The sequence below is a fragment of the Pongo pygmaeus genome, chromosome 1 (genome assembly GCF_028885625.2).
Source record: "Pongo pygmaeus isolate AG05252 chromosome 1, NHGRI_mPonPyg2-v2.0_pri, whole genome shotgun sequence".
NCBI lineage: Eukaryota > Metazoa > Chordata > Mammalia > Primates > Hominidae > Pongo > Pongo pygmaeus.
The window spans coordinates 4,502,746-4,522,613 of record NC_072373.2 but is presented as its reverse complement, the minus strand read 5'-3'; the positions used below and the strand labels follow the sequence as shown (position 1 = coordinate 4,522,613).

The window sequence follows — 19,868 nt, the reverse complement described above, 5'->3', positions numbered from 1 at the left end:
TGTTGTGTCTCTGCCAGGTTTTGGTGTCAGGATGATGCTGGCCTCATAAGACGAATTAGTGAGGAGTCCCCCTTTTTCTGTTGTTTGGAATAGTTTCAGAAGGAATGGTACCAGCTCCTCTTTGTACCTGCAGTAGAATTTGGCTGTGAATCTGTCTGGTCCTTGGCTTTTTTTGGTTAGTAGGCTATTCATTACTGCCTCAGTTTCAGAACTTGTTATTGGTCTATTCAAGGATTCAACTTCTTCCTGGTTTCGTCTTGGGAGGGTGTGTGTGTCCAGGAATTTATCCATTTCTTCTAGATTTTCTAGTTTGTTTGCATGGAGGTGTTTATTCTCTGATGGTAGTTTGTATTTCTGTGGGATCAGTGGTGATATCCCCTTTATCTTTTTTTATTGTGTTTATTTGGTTCTTCTCTCCTTGCTTCTTTATTAGGCTGACTAGTGGTCTATTTTGTTGATCTTTTCAAAAAACCAGCTCCTGGATTCATTGATTTTTTGAAGGGTTTTTCGTGTCTGTATCTCCTTCAGTTCTGCTCCAATCTTAGCTATTTCTTGTCTTCTGCTAGCTTTTGAATGTGTTTGCTCTTGCTTCTCTAGTTCTTTTAATTGTGATGTTAGGGTGTCAATTTTAGACCTTTCCTGCTTTCTCCTGTGGGGATTTAGTGCTATAAATTTCCCTCTAAATACTGCTTTAGCTCTGTCCCAGAGATTCTGGTACGTTGTGTCTTTGTTCTCATTGGTTTCAAAGAACTTATTTATTTCTGCCTTAATTTATTTACCCAGTAGTCATTCAGGAGCAGGTTATTCAGATTCCATGTAGTTGTGTAGTTTTGAGTAAGTTTCTTAATCCTGAGTTCTAATTTGATTGCACTGTGATCCGAGAGACTGTTTGTTATGATTTCCATTCTTTTGCATTTGCTAAGGAGTGTTTTACTTCTAATTAATTATGTGGTCGATTTTAAAATAAGTGTGATGTGGTGCTGAGAAGAATGTATATTCTGTCAATTTGGGGTGGAGAGTTCTGTAGATGTCTATTAGGTCCGCTTGGTCCAGAGCTGAGTTCAAGTCCTGGATATCCTTGTTAATTTTCTCTCTCGTCGATCTGTCTGATATTGACAGTGGGGTGTTTAAGTCTCCCACTATTATTGTGTGGGAGTCTAAGTCTCTTTGTAGGTCTCTAAGAACTTGCTTTGTGAATCTGGGTGCTCCTTTATTGGGTGCATATATATTTAGGATAGTTAGCTCTTCTTGTTGCATTGATTCCTTTACCATTATGTAATGCCCTTCTTTGTCTTTTTTGATCTTTGCTGGTTTAAAGTCTGTTTTATCAGAGACTAGGATTGCAACCCCTGCTTTTTTTTTTTTTTTTTTTTTTTTTTTTTTTTTTTTTTTGCTTTCCATTTGCTTGGTAAATATTCCTTCATCCCTTTGAGCCTATGTGTGTCTTTGCACGTGAAATGGGTGTCCTGCATACAGCACGCCAATGGGTCTTGACTCTTGATCCAATTTGCCATTCTGTGTCTCTTAATTGGGGCATTTAGCCCATTTACATTTAAGGTTAATACGTTTTGTGTGAATTTGATCTTTTCATTATGATGCTAGCTGGTTATTTTGCTCATTATTTGATGCAGTTTCTTCATAGTGTTGATGGCCTTTACAATTTGGCATGTTTTTGCAGTGGCTGGTACTGGTTTTTCCTTTGCATATTTAGTGCTTCCTTCAGGAGTTCTTGTAAGGCAGGCCTGGTGGTGACAAAATCTCTCAGCATTTGCTTGTCTGTAAAGGATTTTATTTCTCCTTTGCTTATGAAGCTTAGTTTGGCTGAATATGAAATTCTGCGTTGAAAATTCTTTTCTTTAAGAATGTTGAATATTGTCCCCCACTCTCTTCTGGCTTGTAGGGTTTCTGCAGAGAGATCTGCTGTGAGTCTGATGGGCTTCTTTTTGTGGGTAACCCAACCTTTCTCTCTAGCTGCCCTTAACATTTTTTCCTTCATTTCAACCTTGGTGAATCTGATGATTGTGTGTCTTGTGGTTGCTCTTCGCGAGGAGTATCTTTGTGGTGTTCTCTGTATTTCCTGAATTTGAATGTTGGCCTGTCTTGTTAGGCTGGGGAAGTTCTCCTGGATAGTATCCTGAAGAGTGTTTTCCGCCTTGGTTCCATTCTCTCCATCACTTTCAGGTACACCAATCAAATATAGGTTTGGTCTTTTCACATATTCCATATTTCTTGGAGGATTTGTTCATTCATTTTCATTCTTTTTTCTCTAATCTTTTCTTTATGCTTATTTCATTACGTTGATCTTTAATCTCTGATATCCTTTCTTCTGCTTGATCGATTTGGCTATTGACACTTGTGTATGCTTCACAAAGTTCTCGTGCTGTGAAGCTCCATCAGGTCATTTATGTCCTTCTCTACATTGGTTATTCTAGTTAGCAATTCATCTAACCTTTTTTCAAGGTTCTTCGTTTCCTTGCATTGGGTTAGAACATGCTCCTTTAGCTCACAGGAGTTTGTTATTACTCCCCTCTGAAGCCTACTTATGTCAATTCATCAAACTCATTCTCTGTCCAGTTTTGTTCCCTTGCTCATGAGGAGTTGTGATCCTTCGGAGGGGAAGAGGCATTCTGGTTTTTGGAATTTCAGTCTTTTTGTGCTGGTTTTTCTTCATCTTTGTGGATTTATCTACCTTTGGTCTTTGATGTTGGTGACCTTTATATGGGGTTTTTGTGTGGATGTCCTTTTTGTTGATGTTGAGGCTATTCCTTTCTGTTTGTTACTTTTCCTTCTAACAGTCAGGCCCCTCTCCTGCAGGTCTGCTGGAGTTTGCTGGAGGTCCACTCCAGACCCTGTTTGCCTGGGTATCACCAGCAGAGACTGCAGAACAGCAAAGATTGCTGCCTGTTCCTTCCTCTGGAAGCTTTGTCCCAGAGGGGCACCCGCCAGATGCCAGCCAGAGCTCTCCTGTATGAGGTGTCTGTCGACCCCTGCTAGGAGGTGTCTTCCAGTCAGGAGACGCAGGGGCCAGGGACCCACTTGAGGAAGCAGTCTGTCCCTTAGCAGAGCTTGAGGGCTATGCTGGGAGATCCACTGCTTCTTCAGAGCTGGCTCACAGGAACGTTTAAGTCTGCTGAAGCTGCGCCCATGGTCGCCCCTTTCCCCAGGTGCTCTGTCCCAGGGAGGTGGGGGTTTTATTTATAAGCCCCTGAGTGGGGCTGCTGCCTTTCTTTCTGCCCAGAGAGGAGGAATCTAGAGAGGCAGTCTGGCTACAGCAGCTTTGCCGAGCTGTGGTGGGCTCCGCCCAGTTAGAACTTCCTGGCAGCTTTATTTCCACTGTGAGGGGAAAACCGCCTACTCAAACCTCAGTAATGGCAGACGCTCCTACCCCCACCAAGTTCGGGTGTCCCAGGTCACTTCAGACTGCTGTGCTGGCAGTGAGAATTTCAAGCCAGTGGATCTTAGCTTGCTGGACTCCACGGGGGTGGGATCCACTGAGCTAGACCACTTGGCTCCCTGGCTTCAGCCCCCTTTCCAGCGGAGTGAATCGTTCTGTCTCACTGGTGTTCCAGGCACCACTGGGGTATGAAAAACAAAGAACAAAAAACTCCTGCAGTTAGCTTGGTGTCTGCCCAAACAGCTGCCTAGTTTTGTGCTTGAAACCCAGCGCCCTGGTGGTGTAGTAACCTGAGGGAGTCTCCTGGTCTGTGGGTTGCAAAGACCGTGGGTTCCTCATGGAGGAACCAGACTGTTCCTCATGGCACAGTCCCTCGTGGCTTCCCCTGGCTAGGGGAGGGAGTTCCCTGACCCCTTGCACTTCCCCAGTGAGACGACGCCCCACTCTGCTTCAGCTCGTCCTCCGTGGGCTGCACCCACTGTCTAACCAGTCCCAATGAGCTAAACCTCAGTTGGAAATGCAGAAATCACCTGCCTTCTGCGTTGATCTCGCTGGGAGCTGCAGACTGGAGCTGTTCCTATTCTCCCATCTTGCCCACAACTTCCCCTTTTCTGTGAATTTTGTATTCATACTGTTTGGACATTTTTGCATTGGGTTTATCTATACTGATATGTTCTTTATCTCATGTATTGCAAATATTTTCTCTAGTGTGTAACTTCCTGTACCTTTTTGAAGGGAGTTTGGTATTTAGAATTTGTATTTTTAAATGGTCAAATTTATGAATATTTTTATTCGTAACTTCTGATATGCCATAATATGACAGGTCATTTCAATTATAAAGATATTATATATTTTCATTATTCTTATAATTCTGATTTTTATGTTTTGATATTTCGCAAGAGTTAGGAATCTAATTGTATTTTTCCCATTGAAAGCTGATATTGCCTTAAACCATTCTTCTATTAAGCAAACCTCTCCCACTGATCTGAAATGCTACTTGTATTATGTATTCATTCCTCACATTAACCGGATTGTTTCTAGGCTATTCTGTTCCACTAATCTATTTGTCCTAGTGCTATACTTTTTTGATTACTATATCCTTAATCACCTAACACACTAAATAATTTATTTTCATGTTTATTGGCAGTCTTCTCTGCTGGAATGTAAGCTACACAATAGAAGGAATTTTCTGTTTTTTCATGAATATATTCCTCCCAAGTACCTAGAACAGTATAGCCCCATAGTAGGCATTCAATACATTTGTTGAATAGATGTTTGCAATATTTGTCTTCCCAACCAGGAATGTTGTATCTTTTCATTATTTTTATTTTCTCTAATTGATCTATTCTAATATTTTATCCCTTCTTGAGTCAATTTCAGAAGTTCGTGTCTTTCTAGGAAATAATTCATTTTATGTAGATTTTCTAATTTATTGGTAAAAGTGAGCTATTTTAACTTTTAAATTTCTTATGTACCTATAATTATCTTCCTCATTGATAATATTGCTTGTGCCTAACTCCCTTGTTAGTTTGGCTTGCAAGAGATTGTGTTTTTTTAGGTTGTTTTTGTTTTCTTTTCCTTTTAAAAAGAATTCTTAATTTTATCTACTTTCTTTTTAATTTAATTTCTGCTTTTGTCATTATTGATTCTTCACTTCTGCTTTCTTTTTGTAACTTTAGTCATCTCTTGCCTGCTTATTAAGTTAAATGGTTATTTCATTTATTTTTAGTCTTTCTTATTTTCTAAGCATTTAAAGCTACACACAAGCAAAAGACTGAATTTTTCTCTGTGTGGCTTTAGCCACATTATCTTTTAAATCTTTCTTAATTCTCATTTTAACTTCATATTTAAAGCAAGGATGATTTATAATGTTTGTAGTCAGCAGTGTGATCAGCAAAAGAGAAGGTGCTATGAAAGCAAATATTGGGAACATCAATCCAGATGTATGGGATCAGAAAACTAGGTGTGGAGGAAACGACTTCTAAACTGAAAACTAGGGAGAGAGTATATATATTAGAAAATGATTTCACTGGTTAGGTTGGGGGATTGAGGTAGCATTCCAAGCTGAGAATACAGCATGTGCAAAGATGTGGAGATAGGAAAGAACATGGCAAGTTTGGGGAACTGAAATTAGGTCAGTCTGACTAGATAACACAGTGTAAGGCAAAAAATGGCAAGAGACAAACCTGGCCAAAGAACAGACAGGCCATATCATGAAGCAATCTGGACATTATATATAATCCAAAAACAATGTATTGTTTTGTTTCCTGAGGTTTTAAATTTTATATATCATTATACTGCATGCATCCTGCAATTACTTTTTCATTCAGCATAGAATTATTTATTATGTCATCCATTCACATTTCTCCCCTTCCACCTTGTGGTCTACTGCATATATTTCTGATTAGGTGAGTTTAAGTAGAATACAATTTATAGTAATTTGTAAAAATGTTACTGACGTATTCTGATTTCAAATGTAAGATGCATAAACACAACACAGCCTGAACCTCCCTGACTCGATGAATTCCCCTCTTCGTTCCAGCCAGTCCCCTCCAAGTGTTGTCTTTTGACAATTAAAGTATATTCCTAGAGGCTGTACACAGAGAATGTCATATCTTGAAAGAAAGCTATGAAATCATCTAGCCCGACTGTTCATTTTACAGACATAGCAACAGAACTAAAGAAGTTAAGATAGTTACCCACTATGACCCACTGTGACTTAGGCAGAATATTAAGTGGAGAAAGCTGATTATCTGCTATGAGTGAACCTGCAGAGGTAGGCTATGCTTTATACCACTCTCACCCCCACTCACCTCCATGTCTTCATTCCAGCTATATTAGCCTGCTAGGGTTGCCATAACAAAATCCCACAGACTGCGCAGCTTAAACAACAGAAATTTAGATTTTCTCATATTTCTAGAGGCTAGAAGTCCAAGATCAAGGTACTGTCAGGATTGGTTTCTGATGAGGCCTCAGTTCCTGGCTTGTAGACAGTTGCCATCTTGCTGTGTCCTCATGTGGCCTTTTTTCTCTGTGTGTCCAGAGAGATCCCTGGTGTCTCTTCCTTTTCTTATAAGGGCGCCAGTTCTGTTGGACTAGGACTCCCTGCTTCTTAGCCCATTTTACCTTAATTACCTCCTAAAGGCCTTGTCTCCAAATACAGTCTCATTGGAGGTTAGGGCTTCAACACAAGAATTTGGGGGGACACAATTCAATCCACAACACAATGCAGAATTCCTAATAGCTCTATTCCTGCCATGCTCATCCTTGTTATTACTGAATACATGAATTCCAGCTCTTTTTTTATGTAAAATGATGTTATATATCTAAGTGATATAGTATTCAAGAAGAAAACTAATACAATGAAGTGGCAAAGAAGGTCCCCAATATAGTGTAAAGTTATAGGTTCATATCTGCACATTCTAACTTTCTCAAAGTATGAAAATACTCGGTCATTATCAAAGAAATTATTTTCGTTAAAAGTACACTTAACTAAAACAGCACGATTTATGGTTACTTAGACTAACACAAACTTTTCTCTTTTTTCCAGATTATTATGGAGATATTTTGGTAAAAATGGAAAATAATGTAATATTTTATTCCAAGATTAATACTAGAGATGCAGTAAAGCTGCATTTATGGACAAATTACACAACAAAAGCATTCATTTTCTTAAATACATCTGGTCAAACATATTTCTTGTATGCTTTGGACGATGGCACAATACAAGTACAGGACTATCCCTTACATCTGGAAGCAAAAAGTATAGCTTTCAAGACAAAAGACAAATGCCCATACGTGGCATTTCATAATAATGTTGCTCGTGTTTTTTACTTTTTGGACAAGGGAGAGGCTCTGACAGTTTGGACTCAAATTGTCTATCCAGAAAACACTGGTCTGTATGTTATTGTGGAATCTTATGGCCCAAAAATATTACAAGAGAGTCATGACATTTCCTTTGAAGCTGCCTTTGGATACTGCACCAAAACTCTGGTAAGCTAATATTTTAAATTTCTTCATTTGATTTTAATAAGTATAAAAGTATAATATTAACATTTTTATAAATGGATTTCCCTTCTAGGCTCAGCTGGGAAAATGTTGAGGAATGTCTGAGTTTTTAATAAATAATAACATGATAAGCCATTCATTCCCAAGCCATTATTTTTGCTTTCCATATCCAAGCCCTCTTTGCCACCTAATAACGCATTCCTTCAAAACTCATTGTCAATCGTATTGTTCACTTCTTTTTTTTTTTTTTTTTTAATGCATGGCTTTCCTGTAGACTCCTGTTGTCTATTGTAGTATAACAAACCACTCAAAACCTAATTGCTTAGAACAACAACCAATTCTAGGCCAGGCGCGGTGGCTCACACCTGTAATCCCAGCACTTTGGGAGGCCAAGGCAGGTGGATCACGAGGTCAGGAGATCGAGACCATCCTGGCTAACACAGTGAAACCCCGTCTCTGCTAAAAATACGAAAAATTAGCCAGGCGTCATGGCAGGTGCCTGTAGTCCCAGATACTTGGGAAGCTGAGGCAGGAGAATGGTGTGAACCCAGGAGGTAGAGGTTGCAGTGAGCCGAGATCGCACCACTGCACTCCAGCCTGGGCGACAGAGCGAGACTGCCTCTCAAAAAACAAAACAAAACAACACAAAACAAAAAAAAAAAAACAATTCTCTCCGTCAATAGTTTGGGCTGTGAGTAGCCGGGCAGTTCTGCTGGTTTCATCTAGGTTCATGGATGTGGTGTGGGCATCTGCTAATTCATCTGCAACTACATGACCTAAGATGGCCTCATTAATCTAAGGGGCCTCAGCTGGAACACTTGTCTCTGCTGGATAAGCCAGGTCTAGTGTTATCCTCCAGACTAGACCTGGCTTCTTCTGTGGCAGTCTCAGGGCAGTGTTCCAAGACGGTGAGAGCAGAAGCCTAGGTTTGGCCACATATCCCTAACTCATAGGATGGTGACAGAAACTCTACCTCTTATGGAGAAATAACAAGTTACACTGCATATGGGACATGCATATGGGAATGAGAAAAATTCTTGCAGCCATCTTTGCAAACAGTGTCATAATAGGTGTTATAAGTAAAATGTTTACTTAGAAAGAGAATGCTTGTTCTTTGGTACTACAAGGAAAAAAATCAGCATTTAGACAAAAAAATTTTCTTAGCAAGGCAATTTTACTTTCTGCAGAAAGGGTGCTCCTCACAGATGGAACAATGGCAAGAGTGCACCTGAATAAAGGAGGGAAGCAATTTTTATCCTTTACAGGGCTTGTCCTTGCTACTGTGTCTTGTCTCCATTGGCTGAAGCTAGACCTCACAATCTAAGTTGAACCTGACAGGCTAATAATTTAAAACTTTCCTAAATAGGTAAAGGCAATAGGGAACAAAGGAAAAAAGGAGGTTGCTTACAAAAAGACTTAGAAAAATAATAACATTCCTAAATAATAAAGGGGCATAGGCTGTGAGCTGGAACATGCCTGTGAGCATGTCCAGCACAGATATCTTGGTTAAAGTACAAGGACACAGGATGTACTACATGCCTGTGAGCATGTCTAACAGCTACATAGGATAGGGCTTAGCAAAGAGTTATTAGCACAAAGTAAGGAGGCTTGAAGGCTTGAAGGAAGTTAGTCTTTAAAAGAAACTATTATTTCTAACACTTATGATTTATTCTTTAACAAGAAGGGAAACTTTGAAGAGGAAACTCTACTTTTACAATTCCTTCCTCTTGATTTTATAGTTTTTTTCTCTTCAAACTTTTTTAACATGTTTGGCTTAGCTGTTTTGCTTGAGTTTTTAAAAGAAAAAGTTTTTCTGGTTGATGAAATGCTAGGGTAAAATGGATAGCCAATTGAACTAGAGCACAAATACTGCTCTAATTATTTGGCAGAGTGTTCAGTAAAGGTCCTCTATAATACTATTATACATTCGCTTAGGGATGAATAAGGGCGGACTGATGGGTCAGCTCTGGGAAGTGTCTGACTTCACTGCATCCTGTTAAGTTTCTAAGAAACTTGACAAACTTTAATAGTTTTATATTCAGGAGGCCTAATTACTTTTAAATTATACAATATTTCTTGCATAAATTCCCTTTTATAACTTTTTTTATGACTTTCACAGACAATCTTTGACATGCCTTAACTTTCTGACTTCTTTTTACACTTTTTCTTCCTAGTCTTACCTTCTGTGTCTTTCTCTGATCTCTGTCTCTTTCAGTCTCTCTCTCATTTATTCTCTCCCTCTATCTCTCTCTCTCATTTGCGCTGTCTCCCTCCTGAGTTCTCCCACTCTTACAGCTGGCAGGGCCGGGCAATGGCATGGGCCCTGCCCCAGAGCATGTGCCACCATCTGTCTCTCCTGTTTCTTCCTGATTTTCCTTTTTACTTTCTCCCTTCCTCTCTTACACTTAGTTTCTTGGGCTGGGTGGGATCCTCATGGCCACAGCCCAGGCCCCGGGCTGTCGCTGGCCCAGAGGCTTGGCAGATGCCTGCTGCAAGTTGTACGATCATGCTCTTTCACCTCCTCTGCTTTCCCCCTGGCACCAGTCCTTGACCTCTTCTTCCATGCAGAGCCAAGCTGGGGAGAGGAACCTACCTCTTGGCTGCCGGGCTGCACGGCATGGTATCCTGGCCCCGGCACACTCACACTTTCCTGCTCAGCTCTAACTTGCAGGCGTCCATGGCCAGCTGTCCTCCGATGGTGGCAGGACGTACCTGAGCAGCACAGAAGGTTTGGGGCTCGACAGCTGGTGGCCTGGATGGCTCTAGCTGCATGGCTGGGTGCAAGGAGAGCGTCCTAGCCACTGCCGCTCTGCCAGGTGCTAGTGATCTACAACAATGTGGAGCTGCGCTTGCTGCTGTTGCTCTTTCTCTCTGACTTTCTCTCCTAGTTTCTCTTTCCCCTCTGCTGGTCTTTCCCTTGCCTCTGCCAGCCGCCTACGCTGCTATTCTCCCCTCTCCTTCCCTTTCCCCTAGGGAGCGGCTGGTGGGAGTGGAGCTTAGCCTCTTTCTTCCGCCGAGAAGAGAGGAAAGGGAAGTTTTGAATATTTTTCCTGTTGCTGGAGGTTTGTGTGAGGTTCAGTCTCTCCCTAATGGGGATTTTTCACCTCTTTTTAACCTCTAAGACACCCTGACTGAGAAATACTTCACCACTTCCCATGGCTTTCCTTTCCTTAGTCTTGATTAAGGGATGCTCTACTGCCTCTGCGGTGTCTCTTTCCTTGGTATATCCTGTCCAAGGAATGTTTTACCGCCCCGCGGCCTTCCTTCCTTAGTCCTGACCACCAAGGAAACACTTTACTGGCTCCTCCGGTGTTTGCTTCCTTGGCTCGTGCATGAGGTTACCTGGTCCACGTGGTATGTGAGGATCCTTTACTCCAGGTTGCCAGCCAGTTTCTTTCCGTATTGCTGAGAGTCCAGATTTATTAATCACACTGAGTGGGTCTCAATTCCTTACCCCTGAGGCCACCGCAGTGAGGCAGTGGGGCACCTCCTCATCAGAGAGGACTAGAGACTGCCCCCAGAGGAAAGTGTATCCCTGTATGGGTCACCATTTTGTTATAAGTAAAATGTTTATCCAGAAGCAGAATGCTTGTTTCTCGGTACTGCAAGGAAAAATTAGCATTCAGATAAAAACTTTTCTCAGCAAGGCAATTTTACTTTCTGCAGAAAGGGTGCTCTCGCCATTGTTCCATCTGTGAGGAGCATCTTTTCTGCAGAAAGTACAATTGCCTTGCTGAGAAAACTTTTTATCTGAATGCTAATTTTTCCTTGCAGTACTGAGAAACAAGCATTCTGTTTCTGAATAAACATTTTACTTATAACAATAGGTATAAATATACTGTGTATATTATTTTGTATAGTGCATTTCAAATTAATATCATAATGTGAGCATTTTACATGTTAACTTCAATTTCTTCTTGAAAACTGTGTAACTCAAGTGGCAGTTTCTGTTCCCCACCTTCCATTTCTAGGCTCAGCTTCCTTAAGCACATATAATAGTGAGCCTGCTATCTGATACAATGGAATGGAAGTGCTCAGTTAATTCCAAAGTCAGTGAAAGCAGAGAATCATAAAAAGTGAAACCAATATATGTGAAACATTTTACTTTAACTTAAATATATGTGAAACATTTTACTTTAACTTAAATAAATGAATGTACTTTTCATATAAGGACCAAAGCCTTTTCTTTAAAATAGGCCCATTTATTATAGTTCCTCATCTCCTTTCTTGTATAACCTTGCTCATAATGCATCATTTCTGAGTTCCTATTTCAGTTTCTTTAAGATAAAGAAAAAAAATACTTGAAGGCACTGGAAAAGCAACTGAAACTCTAGAATTTTATATTTTTTTTCAGTTTTTTAGTATTACCTTGCTCATACCTACTAATTCAGCAATTTCTTCAGTGACTTGCTTTATCAAAATTTTCCAAAAAAATCAACTTAGTTCTCAGGGAAACAGTAACTCCACTTTCATTTGATACTTATTTTATCAATCTATAATATTATATATAATTACTTATTTTAAATAATCATATAATCTGGCATCAACAGATTTGGAAACAACATGGATTTAGATTTACACGCAGTTTCATGGATAGATCGTCAAACACAGAGTTGAATGAAAATTATAAGAAACTATTTGAAATCTATCTTAGTCCATTTGGGCTACATAACAAAAATAACTCAAACCAGGTGGCTTATAACAACAGAAATTTACTTTCTCATAGTTCTGGAGTCTGGGAAGCCCAAGATCAAGATGCCAGCAGACTTGGTCTCCGGTGAGGGACCGTTCCTCACAGACAGCGTCTTTTCACTGTGTCCTCACATGGCAGAAGGGGCAAGGCCACTCTCAGAGGCCTCTTTTATAAGAGTACTAATCCCATTCAGGAGGCTCTGCCCTCATGACCTAATCACCTCCGAAAGGGCTCCACCTCCAATACTATCATATTGGTGATTAGGTTTTAACACCGAAGTTTTAGAGGAACACATTCAGACCATAGCACTATCAGTGTAATAACATTTATGAATATTACAAAACATACACATAAATAACAAACAAAAAGGCATTATACATATTTCAAGGATACAAAGATACCAAAGGTATATTTTCAAGGATACAAACATAGTTGTTTGATATATGATATATTGCTGCCTACTATTGGGGAAGATGATACAGGGAAAAAATAAAGTATGATACATAAAATAGGACTGGATTGATAATGTACCAAAATAAAAGGATATATTTAACTCTTGGTTTTCTTTCCAAGAATTTGATTATAATATACAGTTGATTCTTGAACAATGTGGGGATTGGGGCACCAACCCCTGCCCAGTTGAAAATCTGGTATAACTTTTACTGGTTTTTTTGTTTGTTTGTTTTAAGACGGAGTTTCACTCTTCTTGCCCAGGCTGGAGTGCAGCGGTGTGATCTTGGCTTACCGCAACCTCCACCTCCTGGGTTCAATTGATCTTCCTGCCTCAGCCTCCCTAGTAGCTGAGACTATGGGTGTGCACCACCACGCCCAGCTAATTTTTGTATTTTCAGTAGATACAGGGTTTCACCATGTTGGCCAGGCTGGTCTCAAATTCCTGACCTTGTGATCCACCTGCCTCAGCCTCCCAAAGTGCTGGGATTACAGGTGTGAGTCACCACACCCGGCCGTGGTATAACTTTTGACTCCCCAAATGCTTAACTACTAACAGCCTACTGTTCACTGGAAGCCTAACCTAAACAGCCTATTAACATATATTTCATATGTATTATAAGCTGTATTCTTACAATAAAGTAAGCTAGAGAAAAGAAATGCAATTAAGAAAATCATAAGGAAGAGAAAATGCATTTACGATACTGTACTGTATTTATCAATACCGTAAGTTTACATTATCTGTTTACAAGATAAATCATCTGAAATGATGGGCAACCTAGCTGTAGACCTCAGTCTACAGCTATATATATACAGCTTTCTCTCTCTCTCTCAGTCTCTCTCTCTCTCTCTTCTCTCTCTCTATATATACAGGTATATATATATATACACACATATATATATTCAGATATATAGATATATGGGTACATATCTATACAGGTACATATATATGTATACAGGTTATATATATAGGTGCATATACATATATATATACACACACACAGATACATATCAATCAATTCAACATTTTTTTTTCATTTCTCTTTTTTTGTTTTGTTCTGTTTTTCAATTTTCTCTCTCGTTCAACATTTTCTTGTAATGTCATGACTTTTCTTTGCTTGGAAGCACCTTCCACAGCATCACTAGTGGCACTTTGTATGGGCCCATGGTGTTATTCAAGGTTTACAGTATTGCACTAAACATGATAAAAATATGCAAGAACCACGAGAGATCAGTTTTTGCTGTGATATGCAATTTACTGGAAGGACGAACTGCCCACAGGGTGACTAGTGTCACACAGCGTCTTAAGCAGATACTCACAACACTTGAGCTCACAGCAATAGCAATTGGAGGTGGCTGTGAAATGATCACATAGTACAGCGTGTACTGTAGTTAATTTCATGCAGTTATGGTTTATTACTGCACCTTTACATTTGTTTATATTTCTCTCAACTGCAAATGGCACCATGTGTGGTCTGTAAATGTTTGTGTAAGTTTTGATAACTTTTAACTTTACAGTAGATCTGTATATATTTTATGGGAGCAAATGATAAAATAGACTAGTATCCACATATATTTTATGTACTCATGAAATACCTTTTTCTTAATTTTTTCAGTATTTTAGGCTACATGGTTCAACTGTAAGTTTTTTCAAATTGCCACAAATCTCCAAAACACTTTCCAGTATACTAACTGAAAAAAAAATCCCATGTATAAGTGTACTTGCACAGTTCAAACCTGTGTTGTTCAAGGGTCTACGGTATATTTGTGTATTTGCAACTCAGACCTTCAAACTACTAGTTATTCATAAAAAATATACAAATGACCAATGGCAGTGAAACATTGCATTTTGCAAAAATACAAAATTTGCATTTCTAATTAAATACTGGCTCTATCATTTACTACCAAATGACACTGAACAAGTTTTTAAATCTCTGTAATTCTCTCATCAGTAAATTGGGGATAATAATAGTAATGAAAGTAACTACCTCATAAGGTTCTTTTATTCTAATTTTTTTCTTCTTTCAACTTGACACATAAGGTTCTTATGAGGATTAAATGAGTTAGTACACATTAAGGGCTTAGGAACGCACCTGGCACATAGTAAGTACTGTATGTATGCATTACTACAAACACTACCACTACTCCTACTGCTACCATCACTACAACTACCATATTTTATCAATTCAAAGGCACTTTCTTTTTTTGAGACAGGGTCTCACTCTGTCATCCAGGCTGGAGTGCAGTGGCACAATGTTGGTTCACTGCAACCTCTGCTCCCCGGGTTCAAGCAATTCTTGTGTCTCAGCCTCCCAAGTAATTGGGCTTACAGGTGCATGCCACCATGCCTGGCTAATTTTTGAATTTTTTTTTTTTTTGTAGAGACAGGGTTTCACCTTGTTGGCCAAGCTGGTCTTGAACTCCTAACCTCAAGTGATCTCTTCGATAGGGCACTTTTTTCTTAACATTTAACATCTCTGAAATCAGGATGAGTCTTACATCCTATAGCAATTGAGGCTCAATGAAGTACAATAGTATATTACGAAAGCACCTTGCTTATATAATGCAGGCTGGGTCACTGTAACTTCACAGACTAATTATTGGCTAGTATGATGATAAGCATCATAGCCAATCATTTGTTTTTTAAAAATGAATATAACACCCACATACAAAAGTAAATAAAACATTTATGCATAATTTAGCAAATTATTGTAAACCAAACACCCATGTAATCACCATTCAAGTCAAAAAAATATAATATCAGAAGTACCCAAAGCCCTCCTGTGTTTTCCCTGATCAGAATTGTCTCCTTTTCCAAGTCAAACATTAGTCTGACTTTTGTGGTAATAATTTCCTTACTTTTCGGCCAGGCATAGTGGCTCACGCCTGAATCCCAGCACTTTGGGAGGCCGAAGCGGGCGGATCGCCTGAGGTCAGGAGTTCAAGACCAGCCTGACCAACGTGGTGAAACACCGTCTCTACTAAAAATACAAAAATTGGCTGGATGTGGTGGCAGGTACCTGTAATCCCAGCTACTCGGGAGGCTGAGACAGGAGAATCACTTGAACCTGGGAGGTGGAGGTTGTAGTGGGCCGAGATTGCACCATTGCACTCCAGCCTGGGCAACAAGAGTGAAACTCCATCTCAAAAAATAATAATAATTTCCTCACTTTTCTTAATGCATGTAGGTTTCACAACCTACATATGCATCACTAAATAATATAGCTAAGCTTTGTCTATTTTTGAACTTCATATGAAGGGAATCATTGCATATATATTATATACACACATCCATCCATAAATATCTACATATATTGTATTTTTATCTTGCTTTTGTCTTTGAATATGATGCTTATGAAAGTCCATGTTGTTTTCTGTAGCTGTCATTCATTCATACTCACTGATCTATTGTGTCATTCTGTATGAATGTACTACAAGATATCCTTAGGCATTTTACTGTTGATGAACATTGGTCTGTTTCTATTTGGGGGCTATTCTGAATAATGTTACAATGAATATTTTAGTATATACCTCCTGAAAAGCACATATAAACATTTCTATCAGGTAGAATTACTTTTATGTGAGATTCTTGGTGAGGCTATGAATTCAATTTATATTATAATTTTGCAACATTTTATTATGGAAAATGTCAAACATACAGAAAAGTTGAAAGAATTTTACATTTAACAGCTCTATATCTATACCCACTATGTACATTAATATTTTATTATATTTGCATACTTGCTTTATTACATATCTATGCACCTGTCTATCCACCAGTCAATCTTGTTGATTACTTACAAGTGATCAACATCATTACATACCCTAATGAAGGCATTTTATGTGCCTAGATGTGGAAAGCCATATGCTACTAAAGTGGGATCACCACCCCCAATTTCCCTGCTTTATATAAATTTTAAATTTTCTTTTTTCAGACACTAACATTTTATCAGACTGTAGATTATGAGAGAATATCTGATTACTTTGAGACGCAGTAAGTATAACTTTTAAAAGAACTTTCTCAGTATCAAATATGCTACTCAGGTTATTGATTTGTGGGTGTTCTTTTATTTAAATGGCCTCATATTCTTTTAAATATTCAAATTTCAGATTCCTTTCAATGTCTGGATAGCTGTAAAATTAATATTTAACTGTATAAAATGTAAAATACTCCTTGTAGTTTAATAAGAAACATGACCTATCTGAATTTCTCATTCATCCAAATGAAGATGCAAAAAAAGGGCTATTTGTTAGTTGAATAATTTTCAAGCATGTTTTATCACTAGTTCCCATCTCAAAGTTTCTACATACCATCATTAGCATAAACAAGAACTCTGATATCACAGAAACTCTTTATGCATAGAGCCAGATAAAATGCTGTCTTTGACTCCTTGAGTAAGGTAGCAGCTAGGCTACCTGGAGGAAGACAACCAACATGGAATTCTGTGTAAAGGCATTCCTATGGCTATCATTACAGCCTGGAAGTATTTTCTTGGAAAAATAGCATATTTTCCCTAGGAAAAATCAATTTTTCTTTTTTCTCCTTTTTTTTTTTTTTTTTTTTTTGAGATGGAGTCTCACTCTGTCACCCAGGCTGGAGTGTAATGGCATGATCTCAGCTCACTGCAACCTCCACCTCACAGGTTCAAGTGATTCTCCTGCCTCAGCCTCCCAAGTAGCTGGGATTACAGGCATGCGCCACCACACCCGGCTAATTTTGTATTTTCAGTAGAGACATAGTTTCTCCATGTTGGTCAGGCTGGTCTTGAACTCCCGACCTCAGGTGATCTGCCCACCTCGGCTCCCCAGAGTGCTGGGATTCCAGGCATGAGCCACCGCGCCCACAGGAAGAATGCATTTTTCTTTAGTCTGGTGCTACTCCAAGTGAGTTTGACTACCTGCTCTATGCCAAGCACTTTCTAGGTATTTAAAATACAGGGTAAATGAGAAAGATGAAGTTCTAGTGTCATGGAACCCATTCTCCAGTGAGAAAACAGCCAATCATCAAATAAGTAATTTCAAATACTGGTAAGTGCTATGAAGCAAACAGAATTTTATATATATATATATAAAAATCAGTGACAGAGACTGATCAGGAAGAGTAGGGAGAAATGCTGCTTTCGACTCCATAGCCAGGAGAGGCTGAATTCCTTCCTTTCCCTTTCACCCACCAACTTATCTCTTTATGCTCCTAATGGTCTAGGTTCCTTTGGATATTTTTGGTTTTGTGGATATTTACTAAGATTTACATTGCTATAGAATACATGTAAAATTGCCAAGGATACTTTTTATGTTTGTTTGTCCTCATTTTTTTTTTTGACAAGAAAAACCTTAGCAGGTGTAGGTATAAATCAAACTTTCACGTTTTCTTCTTCTGTTAATTTTTAGCCCTCACGTTTTGCCTGAACACAAAATGATTCTTGTGCACTTCATAGTGGAGAAAGGCATTCTATCTGACCTAGCTTTCAATCCCAGTCAGATCATATTACACAGTTGAATGTGGCTCAGAAAACTAATTTTACAACTCACTCTTTATTGCTCCAAAGGTGCTATCAATACGAGGGGAAAACGGGTAGGAGCCAGAGGAGGAACCCACACAGTGGCTGCCACCTTCAGGCAGGTCGAGATGTCAGCAGCAGAGCCCCATTGCCCAGGGACTGTGTTAATGAAATAGGGTGGTTGAAATGCTGGTAGGATGCTCATTTCTGTTTCCCATCGCATTAACCCTATGGTGGCCAAAACACAGGATACGATGAGGTGGGAGCAACTTTACAATAGGACCAGCATGCAGAGCTGTCTTAGCAGAAGCAGAGAGCTGTTACCAGCAGCACCATCCTCCAGGCCTCTAGAAATTCGCGTGGGAGGTCAATCACACCGTGCACATGGGACTTTGCACTTGCTCTACAGAAAGACAGTGTCATACCTGTCTCTCACATGATACAATGACCTGTACGGATTGTTTCTCCTAGGGACAACCACACGGGGCTTGTGGTGGTTCAATTTCGACCTAGTGAATATTCAAAAACATGTCCAATGGCCCAAAAGGTAAGCAACATGGGTTGAAGACCCAAATATTTTACTTCAAGAATGTATAGGTGGTCAACCAAATAATGCATACAATACCTCCATACAGTACCACCCTCCTGTTACTTAGCAAGTTCCATATTTATTCTGCACTTATTTCTTCAAAAAAATCATTTATTCATAATTTAATAAAAAAAGAAAAAATCATTTATTCATTTTAAAAAGTTTATTGTATGCCTACTCTGTTTCTGTGTGTCAGTCTATGTGCTCGGTAATGGGAGTTGCAACAATAAAAAGACAGAGTACCTTCCCTAGAGGTAAACATAAACTAGCTTAATTTTGCAACATTTGATTATGGAAAATGGTATACACAGTTCTCAAACAGCCCAGAGGAAAGTAAACTAAGGAAGTTTACTGAGACTGGGAGGGGAAAGGTGAAAAGAAAGGGATACACAAAATGACCAGTGATGAATGAGTAGAAGTTCAGCAGGCAGGTGCAAAAACATTCCAGGAAAAGGCACGGAGGGATGAAATCGTATCAGGGTGTTCAGGTAACTGAACATTATTATTACTATATTATATATTATTATATCATATTATGGTGAAATTCAACATAAATTCTTAACAACCCCGCCTCCTTTGAGTCTATATTTCACTCTTGTCTCCTCTCTGTATTACTTCTCAGCCTAACATTCAGTAAATATATATGGAGCACCTACTATATACCAGGCATTGTGTTATATATGGGGAATACAAAGCGAAATAGGACCCGGCCCCTCCCACTCAGAACCCAAGCATGAGGAACCTGCGTTCCTACCAGGGCAAGTTTCCATACATTTTAGAGGGAGCCTTGAACTGAGGCAGACGTGATCCATCCTTGAGCACTGCGGACACACACTGCTTCCCCAGGAAATTGCCTGCAGGTGCACACCAACGACTCCTCTGTCTGCCTACCACATGCCAGCTTAATCCATGTACGAAGTAAGAAACCACAACCTAGCAAGGTCCTGCCCTAGCCTAGGTCTGCAGTTTCTATCTTTAACTGCTTTTACCCTCTTCCTTTATGGATGCCTTCCCGAAGCAGCGTGGTTTCCTCCAGCCCTCTCTAATCTATAGAATTTTTTAGGGATCCCTATTCATTCTATCCTGCACAGCCAAGGCATTACAACATCAGGTTCATCTAACCTGAGTTCAGATCCACACTCTACCATCCACTGGCTTGGGTAGGCTACTTACTCTGAGCCTCAGCTGCCTCATTTGTAAAAGGGAAAATGTACCATCTATCTTATGGGGTTGTTG

General features: G+C 39.4%; 1 protein-coding gene across 7 annotated transcripts in view; it reads left to right on the top strand.

The window, feature by feature from the left end:
- CATSPERE (catsper channel auxiliary subunit epsilon) overlaps nucleotides 1–19,868 on the top strand; it is a 184,622-nt gene that overhangs the window by 108,921 nt on the left and 55,833 nt on the right. For all 7 annotated transcript variants that reach the window (XR_008501161.2, XM_054478821.2, XM_054478812.1 and 4 more), the window contains 3 exons: nucleotides 6,945–7,387; nucleotides 16,481–16,539; nucleotides 18,515–18,590. Coding sequence is in view for 6 of the 7 variants with exons in the window: in XM_054478821.2 (XP_054334796.1) it covers nucleotides 6,945–7,387; nucleotides 16,481–16,539; nucleotides 18,515–18,590 (578 nt within the window). In the remaining variant the exon portion in view is untranslated. The remainder of the gene's footprint in view (nucleotides 1–6,944; nucleotides 7,388–16,480; nucleotides 16,540–18,514; nucleotides 18,591–19,868) is intronic.